This window comes from Vombatus ursinus, unplaced genomic scaffold, assembly GCF_900497805.2.
Source record: "Vombatus ursinus unplaced genomic scaffold, bare-nosed wombat genome assembly UNPS02014818.1, whole genome shotgun sequence".
NCBI lineage: Eukaryota > Metazoa > Chordata > Mammalia > Diprotodontia > Vombatidae > Vombatus > Vombatus ursinus.
In genome coordinates this window covers 56,500,829-56,516,294 of record NW_020954596.1, presented here as the reverse complement: position 1 = coordinate 56,516,294, position 15,466 = coordinate 56,500,829, and the positions used below count along the sequence as shown (strand labels likewise).

Sequence of the window (15,466 nt, the reverse complement as noted above, 5' to 3'; positions counted from 1 at the left end):
CAAATGATGAATTCTATCAAAAATTAATGAACATTTAATACTTATACTATACATATTAGTCTTAAGAATTGAAAAAGAAAATCCTCTCTTAAACTATTTTTCTATGATAATGTGTCCCTGGCATCTTAATGAAAGAACTATAGACCAGTAGTTTATAGAACTATGGATCATTTTCACTAATGAGATTTGATGCAAAAATTTTAAATAAATTTCTTCCTAAAAGTATAAAGATCCTTAAATTATTGATACCTGTAACCATAAAAATGTACTTGGCTCAGTAGGCACTGTGATTTTCTGAGAGGTACTTGTACTGTTTGTCAAAATGCCAGTTAGTAAGTCAGATGTTTTTCTTTTTTTAAATGGACTATGGTTTCAAACTAAAAATATATCTGTTGTCAAAGTGGGAATTGTTACTTTGTTTTCTGACCTTTCAGTGGCAAGTATTTTCAGTTTCGTAGAGAGTTTTACTGATTTTAAAGGGAAGAGGGCTGTATTGGGGCAGGAAATCTTGAACTTGATTTTTTTAACTGGTCTCCTATGCCCTAGCATGTGATTTAGTGAAGTGCCATCAGACTGACGCTAGGATCTCTAAGAACACTAGAAAAAATCCCCTGCCTTGAATGCAAAGGGTAGCACTTAAACCCACTTGAAAGGGCTTGTGTTCTTTTTTGGAGGGTCTCAATTTTTCTGCCACTGTGTCACAGTGTCTGTTAAGGATATCAAGCATGCTTCAGAATTGATACTCTTTGGTCCTCCCACTCTGTTTTTCTAAGTGAACTTTAAAAAATACATGAACTGACTTCAGTGATTTTTAGCCTGAAAAAGTGTCAATTTGTCATAGTTGTTTAATAATTAATAGAAATCACACTTAGTTACTGGGTATGGAGAATAAGTCTTACTATCGTCTAAATTGAGAAATCTTGTTTTGCTAAATTTTGACAGTAGAAAAACATTTCTGTTTAAAATTTTGCATAGGTCAATAGGTTATTTTTATTCTTACTCAGTTTGATTCTAGTGATGTAAGTAGTATGTAGAGCAGAGATTCCCAAATTTATTTGGCCTACCCCTCCCCTTTTCTTTTTCTTTTTCTTTTTCTTTTTTTTTATTTTGGCTAGGCAATGGGGTTAAGTGACTTGCCCAGGGTCACACAGCCAGTAATTGTTATATGTCTGAGGTTAGATTTGAACTCAGGTCCTCTTGACTCCAGGGCTGGTGCTGTATCCACTGCGCCACCTAGCTGCCCCTACCACCCCCTTTTCAAAAAAAAAAAAAAAATTAGTGCTCCCTTCAAAATCTACTTTCTTTAACCCTTTGGTTTTTTTAAAAAAAATTTGTGTCATTTCAAAAAAATATAAAATTTTTATTAAATGGTGCATCTTAAATTTAATAGTTTATTGTAAATTTGTGGTCTTTTTCCTGCATTGAAATTTTGATGATGCAGTATTGTCATATAACCGTATAGTAATGTATTATTACAAGTCATTACACACATATTCCTGCCAGTGCATGCTGGACTTCCTGACAAAGCCCGACATGCTCTTCTGCCAACACTTCTTGTTAAGACCTGTCAGTGGATTTGAATGCCGATCGGATGTAACTTGCATTTTGTGTGTTTATTTGGAAAATAATGTAATTACTATGTCTTTACACTGCAGATGAAACATGACTGAATGGCTTTTCAAAATTTATCTTCTTTTGTTATGCTTCCACTGTCCCCTTATTTTTATTCAATGCCTCCCAATTGCACCTGAGGCTATGTACAGCTCCTCTTCCATGCCCCCCCCAACCCCACCCCATTGTTCTGCAGGGGCCAGTATGGTCCACTTTGGGAACCCAAGAGTAGAGCAAGTGACTCTTTTTTGTTCTCTTCCTAAGATACTAAGTACCTGGGCTTTCCAGATGGGGACTAATCAGCAGGAGCCTAGAAGTTCTATTGATAAGTGCTAAGTACATTTTTTTCTTTGGAGCAGTATCACAATTTCAAGGGATTTTGTTATTTTAAAGTTTTGTTTTTATAGCTTGAGGCAAAACCTTATCTACAGTAGTAGAATAGCATAATTTATGGGCTTTGGGGGTGGTCTTGTTTAAGAATTTTAGGTTTGAGGAATGGAAGAAATGGAAAATATAACATTAGTTTTGTTTTAAATTGATCATTTTCTTTTCAAGTAAACCTCTGCAGATAAAATCATACGCAACATGTTTAAAGTTACATTGCTAGACAGAGAGAAGAACTTTTAGGCTAGAAACTAAAATAGTTCCTAAATATGTTAAGAAGTTCTGGGAATACTGTGAGAATATAAGATCCCATAGAAGTAGGCTAATTTCCGGAAGTTAAATTAGGTTTTTCCTTTTTGCTGAGATATACCATTCCTGTCATTCTCCCCTACTCTAGGCCTTAAGCATGTTTTTTCTTTGTACTTATTCTAGCTTCGGAATGAAAGCAATACTAAAGAAATCTGTAAGGGAAATGCTGGTCTTTCTTTTATTTTTTTGGTTGAGGACAGCATAGAGAGGGAAATTGGAATATATATAGGGAGCGTTTTGTAGTCTACATTTTTGTTACTTTTTCCAAAAACTGTATTGATTAGGAGAGGTTTTTTTTAAGATGAATTTTTCTTTTTTAAAGTTTGTGTATATGGCATATCATTAGGGCTCTGAAACAGAGTTGTAGGAATTATCAACATTTAAAAGAATTTAATGTCAGTAGGAAATTCTGGTAAGTAGCTTTAGATCTTAAAGGGATTAGAGTCATTAAGAAAAATAAACTGCCAGTTTTAGTGGTGTGATATGTGATCAAAGCATAGAAGACAATTTAGGGAAAGTTTAAAAAGGACCTTTTTTGACACCTGAATTATTTTGTGAAATGTAGGTCCATGAAACAGTATTTAAAAAGAACATAGTATTTGCAGTCAGAACTGAGTTTTAATCTGGTCAGATAAATCACTAAACTTCTCCGGGCTTGGGTTTCCTCAGCTGCAAAATGATGGCTTCAAACTATGTGACAGTGTTAGTGGACAGTAAAAGCAGTACGAGTCAAGAGTCGAATAGTGACAGGGATAAGGAATGTATCCATGATTTAATTGATACTCAGCAAGGAAATTCCATCTACCTAAATGGGTTGATACCGTCTTTGCAACTTAAGAGTCTTAGAGCACTAAAAGGTTAAGGGATGTGCCTGATCATGCAGCAGGGTGTGTCAAAGGCAGGACTTAAATTCAAGTTTGGTTTTTAGATCTGCTCTCTCTCTACTGTAGCTTTTTGAGCAGGAGAGTGACGTGGTCAGACATGTTGGTGCGTTAGGAATATTAATTTGGCAGCTGTAGTATGTGAAGTATAGATTAGTAAAGGGGAGAAACTGGAGACGGGGAGACCAATTAGGAAGCTGTTGTGCTAGTCCAGCCGAGAGATAATAAGGGCTGGAACTAGGATAGTGGAGGGAAGAGGACAGAAAGCTGTTTTGTGAAGGGAGGACCAACCAGATTTTTCTCATACAAAGGGGAGAAAAGTGAATGTGGTCTTAGGCTACATTAAGAGAGGTATAGTTTGGAGGAGGATAGTACCCATTCTACTTGAGACCAAAGGAGAAGCTTTGTTTTTTGTTCTGGATGCCACATTTTAGGAAGCACATTGATAAACTAATGAGCAGTCATAAAAGGATGATTCAAGATGGTGAAAGATCTGTTATGTCATATGAGGGTCACTCGAAGGAACTAGAGATATTTAGCTTGGAGAAGAAAAGGTTTGGGGGTTTGGAAAACATGAAGGCTATCTTGAATCATTGAAAAGAAGATGGTTCCCCATAACAGAACAAGCTCTGCGAACTCATCCTTAACTGGAGGGGCTTATCATTTCATTGATCATTTATTACAAGGTGATGTATTGTTTTCAGCCTTGGCAACTCCCAAAGGCCATTTACCAAGTTGTAGAGAGGTTGTGATCTCTTGTCAGTGGAAAGGGTATCAATGTTGATAGCTCCCTGAGCCTTAAAGTGTTATAGTAATGTAGACATAATTCTTTAGTTACCTGTGTATTGTGCAGAGTGATAAATGTTCTAAATTTTAGTTGAAAGGTTAATGTTTTTGTTATTAACATATAGTAATTATCATTTGAAGAGAATACTTTTCTTTTTGATATTTCAAAATAGTTATTACAGACAGAGTACTAGCCCCTAAGTTTCTAATAGGTAGCAGTCTAAAAGTTCACTTGTAAGTCAACTGTTTTGAAACTTCAGTTAATTTTTCCAAGGCAACAATACCATACAGGATAGTTGTCTTTGATCAGTTCACAGAAACCTTTTTTACCCATACATACCTATAGTATTGTACTGATGGGGTTTTAGAACCTAACTACCATGTATTATAAAAATGCTTTTTGGGAAGATACATTCAAAGTTCTACTTCGGGTTGCCAGGTCATATCTTCTGCCCTGCTGCAGTCCTGGCAGCAGAATCTGGGACCCAACACCTTACTCCTCACCTCCTGGGCAATAGAATGGATCAGGGCTTCCCCCAACTCCAAAAACTGGAAGATGGAATAGTAGGGTGAGATGCATGGTTGGGTGCTTCATGGGTTCATGGGATAGAAAGATTCATTTCCCTCCTTTTCGCATACCATCATCAGTCCTGCTATCTTAGATCCTTCCCTGGACCAGTACTTTATTGAGATGAGAAATAGAAACCTGATTAAAAGGGACAGGGTAGAAGACTCTGTGTGTGTGTGTGTGTGTGTGTGTGTGTGTGTGTGAATGTGTAAGTGTGTGTGTGAGAGAGAGACAGAGAGAGAATATGCATAATTTATGGCACCTTATAAGTAGACTTGGTAACTTGAAGATTTAAATATTTTATTTTGGTATGGGTAGTCATGTGAGAGTTTATGATATCTATTGTGATCACCAAAGAAGTAAAACAAGTTCACTTTATATGGTCACTTTATGCAACAATTCTTGAAAACACATCGTGAAACTAAGAGTTGCTGCTGGGGTACCATTAAACATTTATTTGACCACGTCCTTCCCCTGTTCAGAAGGCTCCGGTGGCTCAGTCTTACTCCTAGGATAGCATACAGATTCCTTTGTTTGGCATTTAAAAGTCTTCACAGCCTGACTCTAGCCTCTCTTTTCTATTGTTGTGACACATTATTTTCTTCACCCAACCTGTGGTTCAACCTCCTTGTTGTTCCCCATGGCTTTTTTTCTCCTGTTCTTGTGCCATCTTTTAGAATTCCTAGTTTCTTTTATAGCTTGAGTCAAGTACCACCTCCAACTTGAGGCATTTCCTTCCCTTTTTCACCCCAAGATGCTGAAGCCTTTCTCCAACAAATTACCTTGCGTTTCCTTTATATTTACTTACAGCTTTCCATGTATTTCTCTAATAGACTGTGAACTTCTAAGTCTTTTTGTCTTTATATCCCTGATACATAGCACTAGAACATATTTAATAAATGCTTCGTTTTCTGAGTTTGCTCTTTTCCCAAAGTGTATGATTCTTAATCCAGTTTTTCAGTACAAGAAAGCTTTTTTTTAATGTATTTAAAAAGTTAATTTGGATTGACTGAGTTATGTGTGGATGTCTTTTCTTTTTCAGGATTTGAAAACTCACATTAAATTTTAAATTAACTTTTAAAATTTTTCTTTAGTTGCCCTGTGGTCATCGCTGTAAAGAGTTATGCCATCCTGGGAAATGTCCTTTTAACTGCAACCAGAAGGTAAAACTCAGGTGTCCTTGCAAGAGAATTAAAAAGGTAAATTCCAAATTATTAAAATGTCATGGATAATTTTTAGTGTTTAATTCTTATATGAATATTCTAGAACATTTTACCTTATCAAAATATGTTTTTCTCTAAGTCCTTTAAAAAAAATCGGTTCTAGCAATGGAATAGTGTCCTGCATTTGTAATGGGAATTTTTTCTCTTTTTACATAAAATTCATATGTTTTATGGAGGTAAATATGCTAAATATGAAACATGAAATAGGAACTAAGACAGTTCAGTAGATTTAAAAAAGGGATTTAAACTTTAGTGCTTTAAATTTAAAACAGGTTTTTGTCACTAATTCCATGATCCAGATTTAGGCACCTATATGTTCCTTTATGGGTGGGTAAATAGCCACAAATTCAGAAAAGATTGTATTTATGACACATGGTGAACAAATAACTCAAGATTGAGGCTGTGAAACTACTTTAGGAGGTCATTGATAATTGAATCACTGGATTCAATGACCTTTTAGTCTTTCTTGTCTAGGATCTCACAGCAGCTTTTGCTATTGTTGGTTTTCAAGTACTTTTCTTATGTCCTTTGGTGCCATAATGTTTTGGTTTTGGTCTCTCCATGCTTCTTTCACTGTCTTCATTTTCCCCTTGATTGTTTCAAATCCTGTTCATTCAGGGCTCCTACTTTTTGCTTGGTAACACATTAATTCTCATAACTTTAAATATCACTTTTTTTGTAGTCAATGTTTTTATCATTAAACCTTCTTGGTCACCTCCGACTGTTGCTTTTCTGATACAAATCATTTTCCTATGCAAATGGTTTCCTGACTGCCTTATTTTCATCGTTGATAACTTTTGTTTTCCCAGATACAGACTTGAAACTTTGAAATAGTCTGTAACACTTATCTCCCTCACAGATAGTCACTATGTCCCATTAGTATTTTCTCATTAGTGCTGTGTAGTGTTCCCTCTTTTTTCATTACCCATTGCTGCCATAGTCCAGAATTTCATCACCTCAAGCCTTTGTTTATTGTGACAGTCTCTCGAATAATCTCCAAGCCTCCTACATCCTTTCCCTCCATTTTGGACGCTATCACATTCCTCCTAAACATTGTTTTCAGTGACTTCCTAAACTATTGCTAGAGATAAGTATACTGACAGCAGAAAAAGTGATAACTGAAAGGGGAGGAGACAGAATAATTAAAAAAAAAAAAAAGACACAAGCAGCCTCAAATCAGAGTAGTCTGGGGGCCAAATAATTCAATAAATCCTGATATTTTAATTGGTATTGTTATATTACAGCAGAATATAATTTATCGGGATAACCCTTAAGTCATTAGAAAAAAGGTTCAGTTATATTTCAACACTGAGTAAGGGTGGCATAGTGGGTGGATAGAGTGCTGAGCTTCAAGTCAGGAATCAATCAACAAGCACCATGTTTGCCAGGCACCATGCTAGGGGCTTCTAACTAGCCCCCTCCTACCTTTCCAGTCTTTTTACATCTTGCTGCTTCACAAACAAGACACTTCATCTTTTGGTTCTGGTCATTTTCTCTGGCTGTCCAGCATGCCCAGAATGCTCTCCCTCCTCCTCACTTCCATGGCTTTCTTTAAGTCCCAACTGAAATACCATCTTACACAGGAATTTTTTCCCAACCCCTCTTAGCTCTAGTGCCTTTCCTCTCAATTATTTCCTATTTATTCTGTATGTAGCCCGTTCATACATTTTTTTTTTTTTTGCTTGTTGTCTTCCCCCAGTAGATTGTGAGCTCTTGGAGGGCAGGGGCTGTCTTTTGTTTCTTTCTGTATCCCCAGCACTTACTACATGCTTGGTCTATAGTAGGTGCTTATTAAATGTTTATTGACTGACTGGTAATACAAAAGACTTTAAAAATGAAGCATTCTTTGTTCTTGAGGAATTTATGTTCTATTAAAGAATAATAGGATGATTTGAGTTCAAATCTTGCATCAGATGCTTACAAGTACGTGTTTACTTTAGAAAGCTTTCCATTAGAAATAGTTGGAATCAAGTTATGATATGTAGAGGGAAATGCTTGTTGAAAATCATTCATTCCTATGGATTTTGGGTGGTTGAGCTTTTATTTTACTTGCTTGGAATACAAATTATACCCAGAGCAGGGCTGTGCACTTTGTAGATGTCCAGTTGTGAAATGAAATCGGGAAGAGATGATGTGCTTTTAAGAAAGTGTGGGAAGCTTGAAAGAATAAGGAAGGGTTGAAAGGTTGAAGAATATGCGAGCTCATTGGACTCATACACCTGCCAGAGGAGTGCCAGGAACACTTTGTTCATTATTTTTAAATGGAAGGTCATTAAAATTTGGAGTCTGAAAGAATGATTTTTAATACCCATTTCTGGTTACTTTTAGGAACTGCAGTGTAGTAAAGTACGTGAAGGCCGAGTTTCTCTAGAATGTGACACCACATGTAAGGAAATGAAACGGAAAGCCTCTGAGGTAATTGTAATTCTCCCTGCTTTGGCAAGGAATTTACAGTTGTGAATTATTACTGAGGCAAAACATAAGTGGAATAAAATGTAGATGGTTTTTAAACAGTACTTTTTTAGTTTGCCAATAATAATCTAGTTCTGTAGGTGGGTAGAAGCAATCAAAATCATACCCATGTTATATTAATGATAATTTCCCTGTGTTAAATGGATAGAGAGAAAGTTGTTGACTTTGTTACTCCATGTTAAATGAACAGTGGCAGGGTTGGAAGGGGAGATATCATTTTGAACTATGCCTTGCAAACATTTAGAATTAGAACTGGAGCTAGTCAGAACTCAGAAGCTATGTTGTCCAATAACCTCATTTACAGATGAATGAACTAATGCACAGTGAGGCTAAGTAATTTGCCCACAGTCATATGAGTACTAAGTCTGAGGTGAGATTTGAACCCAGGTCTCTCCTCTTAATTTCAGGGCCTCTTTCCATTGTATCAGGCTGCCTCTTAGGTGGATGAATAACTGCGGGAGGTAAAAGAACCTGAGAGCAATTTTAAATGGCACTGAAAGAAATATAGCTGGAATTGAATATTTTTGCTTTGGAAAGAAAATCCTAATTATGTAGTGTCAGCTCCTGATTATTTGCAGGTCAGATTACATACAAATGATTCTGAATCCTGAACCGGCTTTCCCTTGTCTGCTCTGCTCTCTGGTCTCCTCCTTCACTGTCAGTGATTGTGTACTCAAGGAATAGAGACATATTTTATGTTATCATAAACCAAATATAGTCAAACAACATGTTGCCCCCCAAAAAAATATTTTTTAAAAAGTTATTGGTTATCTGGATTACCCTAGACTACGCTCATTAGTACAGATAAGAATAGTTTTCTTAAGAACAGAGCTTCTCTTTGAAGTATAAAGATTTTTGTCAAGGTATTACCTCTGCAATATTTAAGGTAAATTATTGCTTTTACATATGAGAACTAGTTTCATTTAATATTTAGTATCCAGCTTTATAAAGTAATTCAGGTAAAAAAAGATCCATCTAAAGTATTTTTACGTTTTATAACATGTTTCATTTAATACCTTTGAATTGAGATCCATCCTTTACAGCGAAATGTCCATAAAAAGTGTACCCACCTTAATAAAAACTATTTAGAAAATGCCTTTGTGTCACTTTACTGTAAAGGACTAAGAAAAAATCATGAAATGTCATGAAAATGATATGACAGCACAAATCAGTAAAACATTTTATGTGCCTGTTCATGCCTTTGAACAGATAAAGGAAGCAGAAGCCAAGGCTGTTGTTGAAGAAGAAAAACGAAGACAACAGGTAATTAAACAGTGCTGACTTGTGAGCTTCCAGATCCAGTGCTCTGGAGGCGGAGCTTGTGGCACAGGTGTGGTTGAGTGGGGACAAGTAGCCTCAGAAGTTAGCTGGACAGTTTGGTGGAGGACGGGGACTGAACTCTTTTAAAGCACCAATGGGTAATTTACTTTACTGTTTTCAATAGTTTCAGTCCAGGGATAGCATAAGATACCATGTATTTTTAGTCAACATTTCTTTCTGATTCCTGAACTTAGGCGTCCCAGCAGGAAGTTTGAGCTGCTACTGATCATACTCCTTATTTCTGTGTTAGCTCAAATTGCTACTATCATGCAGATATTTTCTAATTGCCTCTCTAAAAGTAGAAAATGATATTACCCTGCAAATACGAAACAACTAGGAAGAATGTTCAATTTAGTGTTGACTTATGTGCCATAGACATTCAGGACAGGATAATATCTTTGTAGGATGAGGATAAGAGGATCTGTGCTAGGATGCCCAGGTCATCCAAGCTTCAGTTGACAAGTTGTACTGGAATTTGGAGCTCTGTCAAAGAGCCAGAGGTCTTTTCTTTCACAGGGATTATCCACTCTGCCTTTGGGGCCCTGCAATGTAAAGATGAATATTAGGGGTATTTAGACTGCCCCTATTACATACACATTTACTTACAACCATTCTATCTTTATCCAGTACAGCCAGTATCAAAACATTTTTCTAACTTAAACATATACGATCTGTTAATTTTTAGAAAATCAAAACGATCGATATTTTTAAAGACTGCTCTCATTAGCTGTATATTTTTCTACATTTCTTATACAAGTAATTTATTCTATAGCGTCAATATTAAGAGGCCATCCAGATTGATTAATGTAGTGTGAATATTTTTTAAAAATTCAGTCATTTGATTCAGTTTATGTTTTGAATTCATTTAAATAATTGCAACTGTTCTTTCCTGTCCAGGCTGAACTAGAGGCTTTTGAAAACAGATTGAAAGGTCGTCGGAAGAAAAACAGGAAAAAAGATGAAGTAGAAATTGAACCTTCAGCATGGCAAAAATATAAGAAAGTGTTCCTTTCCCTAGTGTGCACACTCGTTGTGATGTTTGCATGGTACCTGGCCTATGATGTGTACTGAAAAGTTTTGATCAGTTTTAATATACCTCAATTTAATTTAGCTTTAGGTAACATTCTTAGAATGTTAGTTCATGTATGTCATAGAATATGATTTATATTCATAGTCATCTCTGTTCTTTCTTTTTTATAAGAAGAAAAGGATGTTAAGTGTTATCTTAACCAGCATCTAAAAAAAAGGCAGCATAGTATAATTAAAAGTGATAGCATGAATTGAAATTGTAAAATACCTTGAATTATTTACAGAGCTCTTGCCAAGAGAACATTTTATTAGTTCATTGTATTTCCTTGTGTGCAAACCTTAATTTTTTGTTATTAAAATGAAACTGAGCCATATTTGCTTTAAAATTAACATCTCTAAAACATCTTTCTTATTAAAGAATAATTTCTTTGATCATGTATCTTGTTCAGTGATCCTGCGTAATAAGACTTTTCAAAACAAAAACTGAAAATATCTGGATTTCATAACAGGGGATTGAGAAAATTTGTTTATTATACTTTATCACTGTGGACTTCTAATCATTTATGACATTTTTGTTAGCTGTTGTGTTCATCAGAGGAGAAATTGATTTTATTCATTAGAATTTATCAGATGCAAAAAATACAGTTTCTGTTGAAGTTTCTATTGAAGTTAAATAGTACATTTAGCACAATTTAAATGTGTTCTTTCAAGGTGCATTTCAGATAGAAGAGTGGACATAGTGTAAAGCAATTGACAAATCTGGCTGAAATTGTAAGTTATTTTAAACAGTTTGTTTAATTTTTGTGACTAATCTCTAATTAAAAGTATTTTATTATCAGCTTTGCACTCCTGAATTTTTTTTTTAAAACAAGATCTCTGACTTCATCCATACTCCTGGTAAGGAAATTCTGCAAATACACATCAGCACTTGCTTTGCAAATGACAGTCTTAGGGACTTGTCCAGGGTCATACAGCCACTGTGTGTCAGAGGTGCACCTTGGACTTAGGTGCTGGAGACTGAAGGCTGGTTTTCTATCTACTACACCACACTTCTCTCTACTTTCTGACAATTCCCAAAAGTTATAGAATATATAATTGGATGTTAGAAGTTAGTTTCAATGGGTAAAACTCAGTTTGGCCAGATAGTTTTTAGTTAATGGTTATGATCACTATTAAAAGTTAAATAAAATATTAGAATAAGGGGCAAAATCATGGAAGATGCTCAATGGAGAACATAGAGGTGTAGAGTGTGTTGTTTTGGGGACTTAAGAGATTTTGCTGTTTAATGTTATATAAATTACTAAGTGATTATTGATATCTAGTCATTCCCTTTTCAGTCTTTTTTTCTTTTCTCTGCTTGCTGAGAATGTTTTTTAAAATATGTCTTTCCTTTATTATATAATTTATATCACGTGAAGTACTCTAAGGCCACAGTCATAACTGGAGTCATAGGCTTCCGCATACAATGGATCTCTGGTTGTATCTTTGGGAGTTATTCTTTCCAGTGGTGTGGACTGCAGTGTGATCTATGCCTTCTCTGTGTGATTTGTTTGTGTCTTCCTGTGCATCCTTTCAGGGAGTCCACCCAATGTGCTAGGGGCCCAACTCTAGATCCCCTGCCATTATGTAGGTACCCAGTGGAACACATGAGCTGCCATCCCTAAGTGTTACTACATGTTTGGACCTTCTCTTCCACTTGTACATCTCAGGTCTTTCCTGCCATTTTAGGTGCACAATTCTTTGTTGATAACATGCCTCAGCCTTTTCACTTGCACCATAAGCCTCTCCATGGCCCTTGGGGGAACGTGCAAATTGTGTGTTTCTTAAGTGTCACTGGGAGAATTTTCAAGGGCAAAGTTTGCCTTAAAACCACGCTGCCTAAGTACAGTGAAATCTCATTTAGAATGTTTGAGAAATGATGTGATTAGTTACGTTAATCCAGTCATTAAGTGTTGTGCACCTAATGTTACCAGTAAGGAAACAACATGTATATAACTGGTACCAGGAAGGAAACAGAGTGTGTGTGTGTGTGTGTGTGTGTGTGTGTGTGTGTGTGTGTGTGTGTGTGTGTGTGTGTGTGTGTGTGTGTGTATGTGTATGATTGGAGAGCAATTAAATTCTAATATAAACAAGAACTCTTTCCCAATTTCCCTTAACTACCTTTTCTTTGAGATTATCTCCAATTTATCCTATGTAAATCTTGTTTGTACAGTTTAATTATACAGTGACTGTATAATTATCCTATGTAAATCTTGCATGTCATCTCCCTAGTTAGATTGTGAGCTCCCTAAGAGCAGGAACTACTTTTGCCTTAAATTGCATTCTCAGTGCTTAGCATAGTTCCTGGCACTTAGTAAACATTTAAGAAATGTTTGTTGACTTGATTTAATATGAGATTCGGCACTGGCTATAAAATACATTGGCAGTTCAGAGAAGGAAGAGTACGAAGGGATTACTGTAGCCAGGTGTAGGTAGCTACATTGAATAGCTGGGAGAACATATTACTTGGTGTAATCATTTATGCATTAGTGACTTTCAGAGAATTATATTATAATTATAATGATAAATATAGTATATAGTGTAATTATAATTATAATTATAGTAAATTATATTTAACATTAAAACTACTCTAAATATCTTTGTTTCAGAAAGCACTTCAGGAAATCATTATGAACATCACAGCGCAAAACAAGTTCTGGGATGTTTTAGCTTTCAGGTTTATATACAAAGTACTAATAAACCGTAAGAACTCCTAACTAGAAAAAATATTAGAAAAGGAAGCAAATTTTTGCTTGGAATTGTTCTTATACTCTGTAAGAGTCTCTGGCTTAGTTTTTATGCATGACATGAACTCAGTCAATGCTGAAAGCTATAGACTTTTTTATTTGGTGTATGTAGCTACATGGTTAATTGGAGACAACTAAGGAAGCTAGCAGTTCCCTAGTTCTGGTCCTCTTCTCTTCTATTCTGCTGTTTCTTTGGAAGCTCTCATATCTGGAAACGTCTATACTTGGAACATTCCAGGCTGAAAATTTCCCATTTCCTACCTGATTGATAGGTCCCTGCCTCTGACTTCCAGAGTGAGAAACCAACCAGAGTTGCCTGAATGGGAACCATTACCTACTTATAAAAATACCTTAGCAGCTCATGCATTTTCTTCTGCGATGGCCTGTAGATCACGGTGTCTGAGGCTCCTTGGCAAGCCCCTCACTTGACTATTTGTGCCCAGTCCCAGTTAGATGTTCTTAGCCCTAAGCCCAGAGCAAGGTTGGTGGGCCCTGCTTAGGAAGGGTTTATTGGGCTGCTATAGTATCTTTCTTTTTAAACAAGTCCAGTAAAAGGGCCTTTTGCTTTCAACATGGGATGGGTTATCAGTTTTTCTGGAATGCCTTTTTTTTTTGTTTCAGCAATTAGATGGACACCTTATAGAGCTTGTTCATCAACACACACACACACACACACACACACACACACACACACGGCAACACAAATTGGCCCAGGATTAAGTAGAGGTGGCTGGAGCATAGCTTTAAGAAACTGGAAAGCTTTGTTCATTACCCCTAAGGTTTTCCCTGAATCAAAGATCTTTTTAAAACAAAAAACTTTTTAGTATTAGTATTTTACTGGTGATGCTTGAAGTCTAAAACATGAACATGACATCTGTCATCTCTGTGCCTTTGCACTGTCTGTTCCTTTTACCCAGAATGTGTTCCCTAGTATTTGATAAGCCCAGTGTCTCCAGATATTGGGATAAAGGACTCACCATTTGAGAAAACTGCTGGGAAAATCTGGCAGATAGTAGGTTTAGATGTGAAAGGTAATTTCCTTTCTCTTTGCTCCAAATGAATACTTGAACTAGATATAAAAGGTCACATCAGCAAGTGGAACAAGGAAGAAATTACCTTTCAGATCTATGGAGAAGGGAAGACAGGATGACAACCGATAGGATCGCACAGGATAAAATGGACAATTTTGATTATACAAAATTTTAAAGTTTTCACAAATTAATGTAATAAAAATGGAAGGAAATGCATAACTGAGAAAAAAAAGTCTTTGCTAGAAGTTTTTCTGATAATAGACTCATTTCCAAGATACATAAGGCACTGATTCAAATTTATAAGATTGGAGTCATTCCATAAATGGTCAAAGAATATGAATAGACATTTTCAAAGAAATTCAAGCCACCAATCATTTTTTAAAATGCTCTAAATTGGGGCAACTAGGTGGGGCAATGGATAGAGCACTGGGCCTGGAGTCAGGAGGACCTGAGTTCAAATCCAGCCTCAGACCAGACACTTGAAACTTACTAGCTGTGTGACCCTGGGCAAGTCACTTAACCCCAATTGCCTCACCAAAAAAATAAATAAAATGCTCTGAATCACTAATAATTAAAGAAATTCATATTAAAGCATTTTGAAGTTCCACTTCATACCTATCAGACTAGCAAAGGTGACAAAAGAGGAAATGATGGAACCATAGGAAAACAAGTATTGTTTGCACTGTTATACACTGTCATAGACCTGTGATTTGGTCCCAAAAAGTTACCAGGACGTCCATATCTTTTGACATAGCTATAGCACTACCTGGTCTATACCCCAAAGAAATCAAATAAAGAGAAAATAGATCTCTATGTGTGTGTGTGTGTGTATATATATATGTGTGTGTATTAGATTGGGAAGATGAAATTTTATTTTTTAATTTTAAAAAATTAATTTATTTTTAGTTTTCAGCATTCACTTCCACAAGATTTTGATTTCCAAATTTTCTCCCCATTTCTCTCCTCTCCCCACCCTAAAATGGCATGCATTCTGAATATCCCTTCCCCCAATCTGCCCTCCCTTCTACCAAACCCCCCTTCCCATCCCCTTCCCCTTTTATTTTCC

The 15,466-nt window shown here is 36.0% G+C and overlaps 1 protein-coding gene across 1 annotated transcript in view; it reads left to right on the top strand.

The window, feature by feature from the left end:
* NFXL1 (nuclear transcription factor, X-box binding like 1) overlaps positions 1 to 11,427 on the top strand; it is a 78,460-nt gene extending 67,033 nt beyond the window's left edge. Inside the window, exons 19-22 of the mRNA XM_027836566.1 lie at positions 5,634 to 5,738; positions 8,091 to 8,177; positions 9,444 to 9,497; positions 10,452 to 11,427. Of these exons, the coding sequence (XP_027692367.1) occupies positions 5,634 to 5,738; positions 8,091 to 8,177; positions 9,444 to 9,497; positions 10,452 to 10,625 (420 nt within the window). The 3' untranslated portion in view covers positions 10,626 to 11,427. The remainder of the gene's footprint in view (positions 1 to 5,633; positions 5,739 to 8,090; positions 8,178 to 9,443; positions 9,498 to 10,451) is intronic.
* The last annotated feature ends 4,039 nt before the right edge of the window (positions 11,428 to 15,466 follow it).